Source organism: Acipenser ruthenus, chromosome 13 (assembly GCF_902713425.1).
Source record: "Acipenser ruthenus chromosome 13, fAciRut3.2 maternal haplotype, whole genome shotgun sequence".
Taxonomy (NCBI): domain Eukaryota; kingdom Metazoa; phylum Chordata; class Actinopteri; order Acipenseriformes; family Acipenseridae; genus Acipenser; species Acipenser ruthenus.
The window spans coordinates 2,326,746-2,341,738 of record NC_081201.1 but is presented as its reverse complement, the minus strand read 5'-3'; the positions used below and the strand labels follow the sequence as shown (position 1 = coordinate 2,341,738).

At 45.0% G+C, this 14,993-nt stretch overlaps 1 protein-coding gene across 5 annotated transcripts in view; it reads right to left on the bottom strand.

Annotated features, from left to right (window-relative positions):
* Window positions 1–14,993, bottom strand: part of LOC117417783 (trinucleotide repeat-containing gene 18 protein-like) — a 66,394-nt gene that overhangs the window by 25,890 nt on the left and 25,511 nt on the right. For 4 of the 5 annotated variants that reach the window (XM_034030079.3, XM_034030080.3, XM_034030083.3 and 1 more), the window contains exons 4-11: window positions 10,651–10,779; window positions 7,888–9,741; window positions 5,390–5,492; window positions 3,999–4,204; window positions 2,787–2,933; window positions 2,150–2,334; window positions 1,629–2,046; window positions 112–1,086 (exon numbers count right to left, since the gene is read on the bottom strand). In XM_034030079.3, coding sequence (XP_033885970.3) covers window positions 112–1,086; window positions 1,629–2,046; window positions 2,150–2,334; window positions 2,787–2,933; window positions 3,999–4,204; window positions 5,390–5,492; window positions 7,888–9,741; window positions 10,651–10,779 — 4,017 coding nt within the window. The remainder of the gene's footprint in view (window positions 1–111; window positions 1,087–1,628; window positions 2,047–2,149; window positions 2,335–2,786; window positions 2,934–3,998; window positions 4,205–5,389; window positions 5,493–7,887; window positions 9,742–10,650; window positions 10,780–14,993) is intronic. The other variant, XM_034030081.3, reaches the window with a different exon arrangement.

The following is a 14,993-nucleotide window of genomic DNA, read 5'->3' as shown; positions in this document are numbered from 1 at the left end:
TCCATTTTTTACCTCCTGCAATGATTTGCCTCTCTCAGTGGATGACTATTTTTAAATGACAGTGGTTTTAACTTGCTTTAGTGTTTGGCTAGTTCTAAAAATGCAACTTACAACGAATCTCATTCTTCCGCCTCTCCAGCTCCAGCTCTGCTATTTCACTCAGTAGAGCGATTCCATGAAGGCCAGCAGGGTCCACTGGAGAACAGTCATCGGTCATCTTGAGGGCAGAGAGGACAGCCGTTGGGGTATAATGAGTTGGCAGGGAACATGTTTGGGGCAGCTCTGAGGCTGCCACCAAGGCGATCATCCCTGCCATCGGGTCATCCGGCCTAATGTTCAAGGTGTCCAGCTGGGCAATCTGAGAAGACAAGAAACCCTCCTTGATGGACAGATCCTCAGTTGGAGGTTCTGGTGTACTAGAGGGAACGGTGAAGATCTCCTTCTCATCAGCCTCATCGTACAGTTCCTCAGCTTTGGAAGCGCTTTCTCTTTGGACCTTGACCTCTTGCACTTCTGGTCCACAATAGGCCATCGAATTGTCAAAGTCTGCATGTACGTAGTGTGCCTGTTCCTCTAGCTCTTCTGGCTGTGGCTCCATTTCTGGGGCGCAGTCAATCAATCGGTAGGATGTCTGGCAGGTTCCGGCTGTTCCCCCTCCCTTCTGCAACTCATTGTCCTCCTGCTCTTGCTCCATCTCGTCTGTGTGCCTCTCCTTGCCAGACTGGTTTTCTGGTTTGGTCACCAACTCTAGTTCTTCTGGGACACTATTGTCCAGGGCCATGCTGCCATTTTGGTCTCCAGGGCTTTGCTGGGTTTCCTCAAGATCAGACTCTTCCTTGTTCACAGCACTTTCCTCCATTGGCTCGGGCCCCACGGCTGGCTGTAAGGACTCCACCATGGCAGGTGGGTGCAAGCGCATGGGTTTAACCTCAACTGAGGCAGACAGATGTTCTGATGTCTCCACCTGCAGCGGCACATCTGGGGCCAGTCCGTCCGCATCGGAAGCGGCGGCAGGCTGAAGGAGGTAGGGATAGTGGCTGCCAAAGCGAGCGGTTATTGATTGGAAAGGAAAGCCCTGAGGGATTTCTGCAAAACACACATCAAGACACCGGTTCTTAAAGGATTCAAAAAAGCAATAGGGTTCAACACACTGAGCTCAAAAGTGACAGTGACAAAAAACGATTAAATCACAGGTTTATACTCTGCAGCACTGGGGTTTTCTGAGTTTCATGAGTTACGCTCAGCACTCACATCACCCCCAATGTAAAATTCTACTTATATTGTACATCATTTAAAACAAAGGTTACTTTCTGCATTCAGAGCATATGCCAAGGGTCCTGTATTCATAACAACATGATCCCGACAGTTTTGTTACCCGATGACAACGTTGTATTTCGGCTTCCAGAACAGAAGGTCTGTGACAGACATGGATATAGCTGGCTACGAAATGGGAGTATGAATAAAGCTAGAAGACAGGGTAAAATATAATATAAAATGTGTCAGCCACCAGAGGATATAGTCCTACTAGCCCTTCGGAATAACCAGTTGAGCTGGGCATGCTTCCAGCCCAAGTAATGTGGAGAACAAAGAAAGACAAGCAAATAAAACCGCCTTTGAGCTTCACTTACCAGGAAATAAGGCCTGGAAAGGCCCTTTCTGCAAATCGATATCTTTCTTCTCCATCTCTTCTGGTGCTTCCTTCTTGGGAGGGATGGGTGTTTCGGGTGGGGGGGAGGAGAGGGCAGGGCTGGACGGGTGAGGAGCTGGCGTGGAGGGGTAGGAATATGGCTGCTGGGGCACAGCCTCCTCGATTTTTTGTCGAACCTCCGACTTGAGGACGGTCACGGGGGAGGGTGAAGGGGTCGGGGGCCGGGGCGTCAGGGCCTTGCCGTAGGACGTAGACGGAGTGGGGGAAGGCGACGGTGGTTTCCTGGAATGCAGGGTGGGAGCGCAGGCAGCAGGCAGACCCTGCTTGGCCCCTTCGTGGCTTCTTTTGGCAGCCTTGTCCTCCATCTCAGCTCTGTGTTCACTCGCCTTTAACCTCTCCTGTTTGGGACAAAGAAAAAGGATGTCAAGAAAGTATCGACTGCCATTCATAGCTTATGAACTAGACTCACTGTGATGTGTATTTAAAGTGGCTGGAACTCACCACTAGCTGGGCGCTTCTCTGGAGCTCCATGGCTTGGGCGGCTTGCTGTTGCAACATGTAGAGCTCGTGTTGCCTAAGCAACTGTTGGTGAGAAAGTAACTGAAGCTGGTGGGCATGCTGGAGCGAACTTCCTGTTGGCGGGTACATCGTGGACCACAGCGGAGGTGCCCTCTCCATCAGTTCTGCTGGAATAGGAAAAGAGCAAAAAAGGAAGACCAATTGTATTAGCAATAGAAAGCGTATCTGTTGGACTCAAACCCTGCTCAGCCACTTACTCACTTTTTTTTTTTTTTTACCAGATACTTTTAAAATGCAAATGGAAATAGTCTTGGGGAGAGAGGATCTTCAGATAACTCAATAATGTGTATACTCAACAATACGACCTATGTAAAAGCAAGCAGATAAATATTGCATGAACCATGCATTACGTATACTCATTTATGTACCCCGTCAAGCCAGTTTGGCAAAATTATAGCAAATGACATGGCTAAAATATACCTGGTGTTCCAGGCAACAACGACACCTCTGTATGGTATACTGCAATTCAAAGATACTGTTTCTCAATGTAGTTTTTTTTCCCCAGGTAACCAAAATCAATATGCAGTGAAGAAGAGATGAACAGAACAAGGCATCGTACCAAAGTGCGGTAGGTGATCTGTTGGGATAACTAACAGCTGCCCTGATTGAGGGTCCCGGGCAAACTGGTAGGACGAGGGGATGGAGCCAGGCATGCCTGGGTGATACCCTGGAGCCATCCCTTGGTGAAGTGATGGGTGACCCAAACCTGTTTAAAAAAATAAAATAAAATAAATCACTTTTGCAAAATGCTTGCCTTGAGAGATTTCCTTGCACTAATCCAGCAAAGCCATATTGTTTGCTGTGTTTCTAGCAACTTCAATGATTAAATTGCCTTCTAACTAGTAGGCAGGTAATGGCACAAATTACATTAAATACATGGATTTATTTTCAGGTGTGACGTCATCTTCTTCACAAGCCTATCCATGCAGAAATACACACACCAAAAGAGTTTCAAAAGCCACGTCATTTCCCTTAAAGTCCAGTTTGTTTTGTTTTTGTTTGTTTAAAACATGCGATTCATTAGATTATTGTTGGCGTCTGACTTTAAATACTGTAGTCTTATTTGCCCTTTCTATTTCATCGTCTCATGTCTAGACACACACAAAAAAAAAATTCCAAAAGCAGGCCTTGAAAGCGTTTTCTTTTGGGATGTTTGTTTTGTTTCAAAGGGCTTTTTGTACTGCAGAGTTGAAACAAACAATGAGGGATGTTTTCTTATCTTTCCCCTCTGGTTAGGCCGACCAACTAGGTATTACGAAAAAGATAAAAAATAAAACTTAACTTCTAAACTTGAGTTCTAAACCTTTTACCAAGGAAATCCTGTCCTTTCAAGAGCAGTTCAATCTGAATTAACTGGTCACCAAAGGGACGGAACAGCTGAAGAGTAAAGCACTCCACAATTATCACACACCAGTGATGTACTGGTGTAGTTGAGACAGCACTCACATAATAGGCAAGCTAAGTCACATGACTCGCATCTCCCTGCACGACTGTCTAATTCAGTCAGTAGTCCTCTTGATGCAATGAAAAGAGCATGAGGAACTTATTACAAACTACTCTTTATGAAGGCTAAGAATGCAGATGAAGACTCGGCTACTTATTTGATAATTAGATAAATTAATTAACTATTATGTGTGTTACTAGAAGTTCAGTATACAAATAAAATGTGAATTCGTATAACAATTCTTGTTTAAAGGAAATCTATATTTTAGTGGCATTCCGGTACATTTAGGACCACATCACTGTCTCACACACACACATACATACTTACCGTAAGGAGAGCCTGCTAGCCACATGGAGGAGCTGGCTGTGCGGGGGATCCAGTGGTGAGAAGCCAGATGGGATTCAGGATCAGTGGGCCATCGCCCTGGGCCAGCCAGGGAAGGACCTCCAGTCACCATCAGGTTAGGATTCAAGCCATTGGCGGACACACCGGGCTGGTGAATTCGGGCAAAATCCGCCAGCTCCTTACTCTCTCTGGAAAAATAATAATAATAATAATAATAATAATAATAATAATAATAATAATAATAATAATAATAATAATGTTACTGAAATCTAATTTCTGTTGAGCCTCATATTACTAAGGTGGAGCCCTACTGAGCTGGTAAGGTATTATTTAGCCATTTCCACGGTAGGGGAGTTTGGGCTTTTAAAATACACTGCGCGCACACACACACACACACACACACACACACACACACACACACACACAGAAAAAAACATAATGAGAAAACAGAAGATTCAAATAGGCCTTTAGGAGATATCACTGGGGAGTTAACAAAAACAGCTGCATCAGTAAGTGAAACTTCACAGGGCATTTTGTCCAAAAAATATTCAGCTTGTTTCAGAATATATATTGCTAGCTCACTCGAAAGACTTCAAATGGAATTCAGAATGACCAAGCCAGCATGCTGTTGCTTCTTTCAAAGATAACAGCATCTTTTTTAGTTCATGTGCGATTTTCATTTTGTGGTTTGAGCAATGGATATCTCCTCAGTAGCTTGAATTCCTTGAAAGATGCAGGCATACAGTACCGTGGATAGAACGCCTCAAACTAGAGTGAATCCAGGATAAAAAGGGTTAAACCAGAGGCATTTGGGGGCTTGTTAACAGGCTGCATACAATGGATTTTGCCTGTTTTAGTTACCAAAGAGGCCTGTGTTGTGGGAACAGTGAATTCTTCGAACAAGCAGCCTTTAAAAGGACAAACATCATTCCCCTTCACACAAGACCAGGAAAAATAAATCACTTAACAGCCTTGTGCTTCCACACCTTTCTGAGAAAACTTTATTCTTCCAACGAGCCTGATTAAATAATACAAACATTACCTCTTAAAAAAAAATTATAATAATAATAATTTCAACATTCTCCGGGAAAGTATCCACAGGTGTGAAAAGCAGCAGTCACATGACCCAACCCAAACTGACACATACAGAATGTTTGAATACAGTAATAAATTCACTGCTGCATCTCTTGCCAAGAAAGAAAAAAAAAAAAACTAAATAGGTTTCAGCACTTTGGCGCAGTGGTAGTGCTTGCTCCAACTATTTCACGCGCCAGATTTCACCATGCTATTATATAATTGTCTCATCTCATTACCATCAGCAAAACAATAATTAATGCAAAGGGCAGAGCAGCAGTTTCAAGTCTCACACTCACCGGAGCAATTTCTCCTGCTCGCGCTCCAAGCGGCCTGCCAGGAGACGGTCGTCACGGTGACGACTCCGGTCATCCGTACGATCCTCATCCGCGTGGCCAGATCCTGAGGAGGGAGGAATGATGGGGTTAACCCTTTAGTGTGCACCCCTGGGGTTCCCACCAGGTTTTATACAACTAGAACAGACTTACATAGACACAGACAGTGCATAAACACAACCTCAAAAACTAGAACTTAGTGTCCAGCAGGTATAGTATATGGCTCTGTGGCTTTGACAGAGTCCTGTAATAAATGTTGCACACACAAAACATTTTGTAGAAAATCTATTTTAAGCAAGTAAATTAATGCACTAATTGCACCAGCTATTGTAGGGGTGAAAGTAAGACTCCTATTGCACAGCGGTTTTCAGGTATTTACAAAAGCTTGATAAGCCACAGTGTATAGGTAACAAGCTCGGATTAAAAACTCACAGTAAAACCAGGAATGGATCTAACCGCTGTGCAATGGGAGTCTTATTTCCATCTGTTTATTGCACCAATTATGTGTCCTGGGAAGGATGTTAAAGGGTGACCTGATTAGACACAAAACACAGGACAGGAAATCCTGGTTTTAACATCCCAGCTCTGCCTTGGGTCTCAATGCATAACACTGATCTAAGTCCCCTTGCGCCTCAGCCCCACCTAGCTGTCATACAGGACTCCACCAGTATATTGTGGCATCTCTGTAATTAGGTTGCACCTATTCCGGGTATGCGTTTAAAAAAAAAAAAAAATACTGCATAAAAACGTTCACAAAAGTCTAAACCAATGCACAAGGTGATGCACATTTCAGTTTCAGGTTTAGCTACATATTCAACCTTGATCATAGTACAGTGCTACATGATTCAGAGTGATCTGTAACTATATATATAAATATAATATGTGTGTGATTATACCAAAAAGATAACCTATCCACTTGTCCAAGGCAAGTTAACTTCCCTGTCCTTACAATGCTGCCCTCAAGAGTCAAGCGTTAAGTATGTTAAACCAGGGTTAATGTTCTAATAGGATTTAATTCAACAGTGACAGACATAGCAGTTTTATTTAGGATTAGACTGCATCTGAATGCAACAACAGTGCACTCTAAGCGTGACTGACAGCAATTTAATTAACCTGTTTGAAAGGTAATACAATCAATCAGCCACAAGTGTATGGACACCATAACCTACAGAGCAAAACCCAGAAATCAGCTTGCAGAAGGCTTTTTTTGGACTGATTTTTTTTTAAAAATTTTTATCAGAGCTGGCGTACCAATGCTCTGTGGATCTGCATCCTGTCGCTGACCGTTTAAAACAGACACGGTACTCTGTTAATTGAACATGCGAGTGGCTTGGTTTAGTTGTTAAATCAAAATGACCACCGAAACGAAAAGCATTTATTTTATCAGGACACGCCATGCCAGAAGAGGTAAATCATTCCAAAATCAATCAAAATGCTTAGCTGGTTGACAACTTTGATTGTGTTCCATGATTACCTGTTGATTTCAGGATTTATCACTTAATGCTTGCACAAAATAATGTGGAAGGAAGACTCACTGAACATAGTAAGGCCTGTCTATATATCTCAATGAATGGACATTTTGTTTTTGTATTTAATGAGGCGTAGAAAGAGAGAATGCAGATCTCAATCAAGTATGCATAGAGGAAAGATCCAGGCCGGTTTCCTAGGTAACCAAAACCTTGTCTGAAATACCACCATTTTACTCCACAAATACTACAGATTAGTCATCTGAATCAAGCTTTCTCTCTTTTAAATACTCTGTAAATTCAAACATACTACTCTCAGCACAAGTAGGCTAATGTTATTACTACAATCTCCTGGCACAACAGAGGAAATAAATTAATGCTTTTTTCTTGCTCTCAAGGCTGATTCTATTGCTTAGCAACAAGCCCAAAGGCCTTTTAGAATTCAGCCCTTGTTTGCAGCTTTTAGTTCTGCTCAGTAAATTACATTTAATGCAGGCAGGCAGTGTCTTAGTCACTGAAAGGCTTAACAAACTGTTCCCTATGCTGGCAAGGCCTAGTGTGGGCTGGGGAGGCCTTAGCAACAGCGAACTTCACAGACAAAGGTTTGGGCTGCGCAGGCCGCATGATGTCTAGCCTGATGAATGACTGCACAGCTGCTCGGAGGGAAGGAAAGGAATGCGTTACCATTTCTCCACTCCTATGGTGCTGCAAATCAAGTTTTTTCTAAACATTAAAAGGCACGTCTTGTGGGGAACAAGGGCAGTCACGTGACTTGGCTACTGTAGTGCAAAGGTGACTCACAAGAGCAGCAATGCAGATACTGGAGGAAATGTCTGCTCTTTCAGCTTACCTGGGAAGACAAGTTGCCATAAAACATTTTCCTTGGCCGAACACACACAAGGCTCTTCCAAACCTATGTACATTTTTGGCTTTAACACTGCAAACTATTACAACAACTATTACAGAAAAGCCTGCGTTTAACAAAAAGCTTCTTACCTTTAATGCTGCCCACTGGAATCGATCGTTCCCTGTCCCCCAAGTTAGAGCTGGGCTTGCTGGTGTTGTCTTTCTGTCGTGCAACAGCCACAGCAATGCCAACTGGTGGATGCCTCACTTCAACCTCTCCCTGAGACCCAATGCTCTCCCTGCCAAACGACTTGGCACTCTCCGGCCTTTCGGGGTCTCTCTTTAATTGCTTCCCACATTGCTGGGGTGGGAGATGCTGGACCTTGGACATCCCAAGCGGATTAGCTTCCAGCTTCATATTTCCCAGGCCACCGAACGGGCTCCTGATCCCACCGTTGGGCCGCGTGCTGGTCTCCTTGGCGAAGTTACCACTGTACTTGATCAAGCTCTGCATGGCAGAAACTTCTCCGTGAGATCCCGGGTGGAGGACCTCGGAACTGCCTCGGGAGTTCCCGACCACGGTGGACCTCTGAAGACCAGAAGGGTCCAGGTAGGCCTTCTTGCCTTCCTCCTCCCCTCCTCTGTTCCCATGCCCATGCTGGGCAGCAAGCGCAGCCATCTGGTTGGTGGCATAGCTGCCCATTTCAAAAGGCTTCCATTTGGGCTCCGTTGGGGAAGAGTTTTTAAGTTGGTGCTGATCCACGTGGATCCTGGAGGAGTCCACCACATTGTACATTTTGCTAGAATCTCTCGCGGCCGCCCTTTGAAGCCTCTCTCGTTCTTGGCTACGAGCCTCAGCCTCCAGCACCATTTTCATCATTTCTTTGGACGTGGCGCTGTTTAAGAGCAAGTCCCTAGTGTCTGGGCTATGGCCGGCTTTGATAGGGAATAATTCTGATGACGTTGGCCGTTTCGTCGCCATACAGTTTGACATTATAACTGAACCTTCCTCCCTGAACATTTCCATCCTCTTAACGTCGCCATGCAATGGAGACTCGTGTGTGTGAGGTGGCCGCACAGGGTCTACAAGTGTCCTTTCACTGGGGGCCTGCAAACACCCCGGTTTGTTACCATCCTTGTCCCAGTTTTTATCATTTTTGTTGTCCCGAGCCTGTGAGGCTATTTGGATTGGCCCATTTCTCTCATGATAGACCTCGACAGAAGGCACAAACGTAGGCGCGATGACTTTGTGCTCTCTTGCTGGTTCCTTGGCAGATGGGTAGAGGGTGTACAGGCTGGCCTGGGCATGGTGGGTGGGAGGGAATGTGTTTGAAGATAGTACCCTGGGGGCAGGTTGCGAGGCATTGCTGTGTGTGGATGGACAACTGCAGGAAACATGCGAAGAGCCAACTGAAGAAGACGACGAAGAAGTCACAACCGCGTCAAATTTTTTCGGCTTGTCTGCGTGGACGTATGCAGAGGGCCGCATGTTCTCATCGTGTCGGCTCGGGTCCTTGGCGCCCCTCTCCTGCTCAGAGCCCTGGTATTTCACAGAGCTGCTGCTGCCGCCACTGTTGCAGTTGCTCAGAGAGGAGGTTTGCAAAGGGTTCTTAGACTTTGGCTCTCCGCCACCCAAACCAGGCGAGTGCTCGCGATAGAACAGAGACGACGTGTGCTCCCCCGTTTTATAAGACCTGTCCAAGCCACTGACTTTCCTCTCACTCCCCTCCAGTTTAGGCTCCTGAGTGAGGTCCACTACGCTGCGTGGCCGGGACTCCTCTCTGTGCCTCTCTCTCTCCCTGCGAGGGTGGGACAGGTTGAAATCAGTCCTGCATGGTTTCTCCCTGCTCGAGTCTCTGCTCAAGTCCTTTGCGCTCTTGTGATGAGAAACAACATCCTTCTCCCGGAGGAGAGAGCTTGGCATTTGGTTGGAAGTTGCTCTAGAGATGGACGATTGGGGGTGCAAGGCAGACTGTCCAGCATGGCCGGACAAGTAAAACCCTTCTGCAAGAGAGATGAGAGAAATTACTACCAGAAAAAGCAATCTGCATACATTAAATCTGAATATATAGAACTTATAATTGGCATATGCAAAGCACTCATGACAAACCAGGTGTTCTCTGACATTAAATTAGGGTTTCAGCAAGCCTGATGAAGTACTTTTACTTTTCAAAGATGCACAAATGCAGCCAAGTATATAACTTATATATAACAGCTTAAATAAAGCTTGCAATACCACCTTGGGTCAGTATCTACTGCTGTCCTGTACAGTGAAAAAATTGCCATCTAAAATGGTCCTCAATTGGACCAAAGCCTGCTTTTGAAAACTGTGACCAATGCACACCCACAGGCAATAAGAAACAGTAATCCCTGCACCAGAAATAAACAACAACAGGCAGACCTTCATCTGTCCTATTGACCAATGAAAACACATGTTTGAGGAACATCACACGCTCCAGTTGTGCTCCATGAGAAAGCACTTTTCTTGATCCGTGCTCCTCCCCAGTTCATTAACCGCACTGTGGGAGGTGTTCTGACTGGTCACTGAGCAATAGCACCCCGGAGTGCCGGCTGTGTCTGCCTGGCCAGTGTGCTAAAACAGAAATGCTGAACATACAATGTAGTTGTGATACTATGGAGGGGGGGACAGGGATGGGGACGGGGGTGAACCTGGATTTGTAGCCTTAGATGTCGATAGACAAAGCCTCATTCTTTGGGTACACCACTTGGTTTATTTTATCTGTGAGCCAGTTGAAGAGAAGTGAGTACAGGATCTTGGCAATGGCATCTCTGAGGGGGGACAGGAGAGAGCGAGAGCGAGAGCGAGAGAGCGAGAGAGCGAGAGAGAGAGAGAGAGAGAGAGAGAGAGGGATGACTGATGGGCTGGCTGTGACGGATCGAGGTCACACTCACCTTTCTGGGACTCGTAGAGCCCATGCTGGCTGAGCTGAGCCAGGAGGGAGCTCCCACTGCTTGGGTGTTCCAGATGGCTGAGCGGAATGTACGGGCTCGGGTACAGGCTGTTTGGCAAGTGGGAGAAACCTGTGGAAACAGAACAAGAACAACATACAGACCATCAAGCAGTAGACTCCAGATCAAGAATGACACAGCGTCCAACGTGAAAGGTCGTGCAACAACCAGGCGTCAGTGATGCCAACCAGCGTTACAATGCTAACCAAATAGTAAAAAAAAAAACACACACAACAACTTTAATAAATAGTTTTACCTGAAGAGGTCAAACAGCTGGCATCTCTGAATTGTCTTTCCATTGGGATTTTGCACACCATGAAATATATAGCAGAGCAGTTTTCAGTAAATCTAGGTTTCATGAATACTGCACATTGTATTTGAACACACACACACCATTCATTAGTTGTGACATATTATATTATATATACTCTAACCTTTGTTATATCAGAATAGTTCTGCTGTGGTCATTAACGCCCCCCTTTCTGCTTTTAAATAACATTCATTCAGATTCACATTTCAAGTGCTTTCATAACATTTCAATGGCATAGCCTGAACAGCTTACAACTCAGTGAACACATTGTATGTGTCAATAAGCATTCGTTTTACACAATAAAAATGTGAGTTATGGTCATGCGGAATGGTAAAGGTGAAAAGGTTAACTTGCCCTATATTCTAGCCAGTGGTTGGATTACCTAGTGTATCCTCAATGCATTCAATTCCTACTCAAGTATCTCCATGCTGCAGCATGTTGGATTTTGAAAAAGCTTTTAAATGAAATGCTATTCTGTGAAGCGACTAGCTCTCAAACCTTTTTTTTTAACCCCCCCTTTAACTATGAAATACTAAATCTGCATTGCAGATGAGACGCACAGATCTTTAAAATTTAACAAAAACGTAGTCTTATCCATCTGATTCTAAAAGAGAATAAGAATTAAACTGAATTCTCCCTGCGGGTAAAAGCCTCCTCTTGTTGCTTTTATCATTACTGTGCCCCTAGGATAATCTCGCCTTTCAAATCAGAAAGAGGATTAAGAATAACCCCCCCCCCCCAGCCAAAAAATTACTGTATTTAGAGAACAAGAGTCATATGGCACAGACACCAGTAACATGAATCCCGGTTCGTTTTTTTTTTCAAAATAACAAGCGGACTAAATCATAACTCTGAAAACCTGCTGACTGCTTCAGCCTCTACTCAGAAGGTGAATGAAAAGGTTATGGCCGTCATTACCCAGTAAAGACATCCAAAGGATTGATTTGTTTAGAAGGCAGTCAATATTCGGAGCACACAATGAACAGTCATAGGAAGTGATCAGTGACATCATAGATCCTGACTGCATGACTGAGGATGTACAAATTTCCAGAAAGTCACACATGGGTGCTTTCAAGGTAACTAACTACATAAATAAATAAATTATGTATTATTTGGATAAAAATAAACATAAAAACTAAAGAATGCAGCATCGGTCTCAGATATGGATAGAGTAGGGGGATGGATATCCTTTTGGTGATAAAAGGAAGGGTGAGGGCAGTACAGACGGTGGAATAAATGGAGCGCAGGATTGCTCTAAATTGCACTGATGTCACATGCTCCTCAATTCCATTAACATCCAGCCTCATCTCCCAATACAAATTACACCCTCTCACAAACTGACAATAAGGTCCATCTACTCAAAGTGGTCTAAGATAATGGAGGAGAGGTCCTGGCAGGGTGAAAGGCCAGAGGTCAGGACGCATTAATGATCATTGCCAGGGGTCATCGTCGGTAGAAACAATCATCAAGATACCCGGGACACAGAGACCAGCAACAACAATCAACAAGAGAGCGAGAGAGAGAGAGCGAGAGAGCGCGAGAGAGCGAGAGAGAGAGAGTGAGAGAGAGCGAGAGTGAGAGAGAGAGAGCGAGAGAGAGAGTGAGAGAGAGAGAGAGCGAGAGAGAGAGAGAGAGAGAGAGCGAGAGAGAGAGCAAGAGAGCGTGAGAGAGCGAGAGAGAGAGAGAGAGAGAGCGAGAGAGCGAGAGAGAGCGAGAGAGCGCGAGAGAGCGCGAGAGAGCGCGAGAGAGCGCGAGAGAGCGCGAGAGAGCGCGAGAGAGAGCGAGAGAGAGAGAGAGCAAGAGAGCGAGAGAGAGAGAGAGCAAGAGAGCGAGAGAGCGAGAGAGCGATAGAGAGAGTGAGAGAGCGCAAGAGAGCGAGAGAGAGAGCGAGAGAGAGCGAGAGAGAGCGAGAGAGAGCGAGAGAGAGCGAGAGAGAGAGCGAGAGAGAGAGAGAGCGAGAGAGAGAGCAAGAAAGAGTGAGAGACAGCGATAGAGAGAGCGAGAGAGAGCGATAGAGAGAGCGAGAGAGAGAGCGAGAGAGAGCGATAGAGAAAGCGAGAGAGAGCGATAGAGAAAGCGAGAGAGAGCGATAGAGAAAGCGAGAGAGAGAGAGCGAGCACACAGGCTGGGATTATTTGTAGATGCCTTTCTTCTGTGCAAGCGAAGTGATTGAAATACACGGGTGGGGGTGGGGGGTGGGGCGACAAAACACGAGCTGGAGCAACTTTGCAGATACAAACCGATATATACCACGCATTAAGGGAATCAGCATTTGTAAAAGCAGCCACCAGATTCATGTTAGGACGAGTTACTGTACTCCACAGGTTAATGCTTGTCAGAGCTTCCTACAGAGCCTGATTCCGACTGAAGCATGTGCATAATTGCCATAACAAAAGCACAGCATTGTTATGCTACATCAGAGGCATGATTCACAGCCTCTGTTAGGAATTTACTGTTTCCAGATGGGAAGTTTGAGCAGGTATCATCTTCCACAGCCTGTATGGTAATGATGCCAGTAAATGAGGTTTCTTGAAAGATTACCAGCCAACTGGAATATAGATTAGCATACCATACATGCTTTTGCATTGGGGAGATATGAAATAGATACAGTACTTTGGGAGGCTACATGTGTAATGCACGGGGTGGGGGATCAAAACAAGAAAATGCCAAGTAGAAGCTTAGAAGGGAAGCAAAGAGCGAGAACTGAAAGGTTTATTTCTTATAACCTGGATTACAATGAACGAACACTCACTCTAAATATGTGCTGTAGCTGCAGGTCTTGCAGAAACCTTCCTGCTAGTTATGCAACAGTCCGCACTTGTTCTATTCGTACTGTGTATCATAATGTCTGTGGTTCAGACCTGGGGTCAATTACAATTACAAATACAATTACAATTACAGTAGAATTGTTTGCTGAAATTGCAATTACAACCTTTTTCTGAAAAAAGGTCAGGCAGGGTCACTTCCTGAAAAGGCCGAAGGGGAGAGGCTAGGCCTGGGCCTAATGTGTTGTGGATCATTAGCTGGGGCCTACTCCTTCCTTTTCAAAACAAACAAACAAAAAACAAAAAAGGGAGACAAACCATCCCAGGATTATTTGCACAAGCCAGGCGGCCTTCTCATCTCCCGGCATACTGCGGCCCCCTCTACACACACTGCCGTCTCTCTCTGTTTGCTGCCTCTCAGGGCTCGAAGCTGGGAGAGCTCCCTTACTGTTACTTCACAATCTACATTTTCTGCAACCTGCCTTTCGGAACAAATAATGAACTTCGCCACAATAAAATAAAGAGGCTGAACTATACTGCAGTTCTAAAACGAAATGCAGGAAGGGGTAACAAGCCTTTTGCTCCAACACTGTCGACAAACAGGTCAACACTACCCAAACTCCCTACACCAGACAAAGGCTTTCTCCTCCCTTTTATACAGGTGACCACTCAATTACCCAATTGGAGGATGACCACACCTGTGAATGTTGGCAGGGACAGAATTAACCCCATCCCTGCCAACCTTACACTCCCCCACACATTATTTACAGCAGCACATGCATTTGCCTGACCAATGTGTTAATGAGTGTCTGGTGACGTGAGAATCCACATTCATCTAACAGTCCGCAGGGCATCAATCGACTGCAAAAACACTGGAAGGAGGATCTAAAACATTACAGACAATTCATAAATTATAAAAAAAAACAAAAAAACAATTAAAACCTGTGATTCCAATCTTGGTAAACTATGTAAACAGCACCGTTCTTTTCCTTTTCACAAAACAGAAACAGTCAAGGCTCGTCAATAAAACACAGTACAACCTTGTCTTTCACTCCCCTGTTGAGCCTTCCCAAAGCTAGGTGTGTCCTTTTAACAAACATTCATGCTCAAATATTTTCACAGGCAACTGAAAACACAGACTGCACTTTGCCGTCATCCAATCGTCCTGTTTTAATGCTGGTCCCGCTAGCAAACAGTGCTTTGAAATTTAT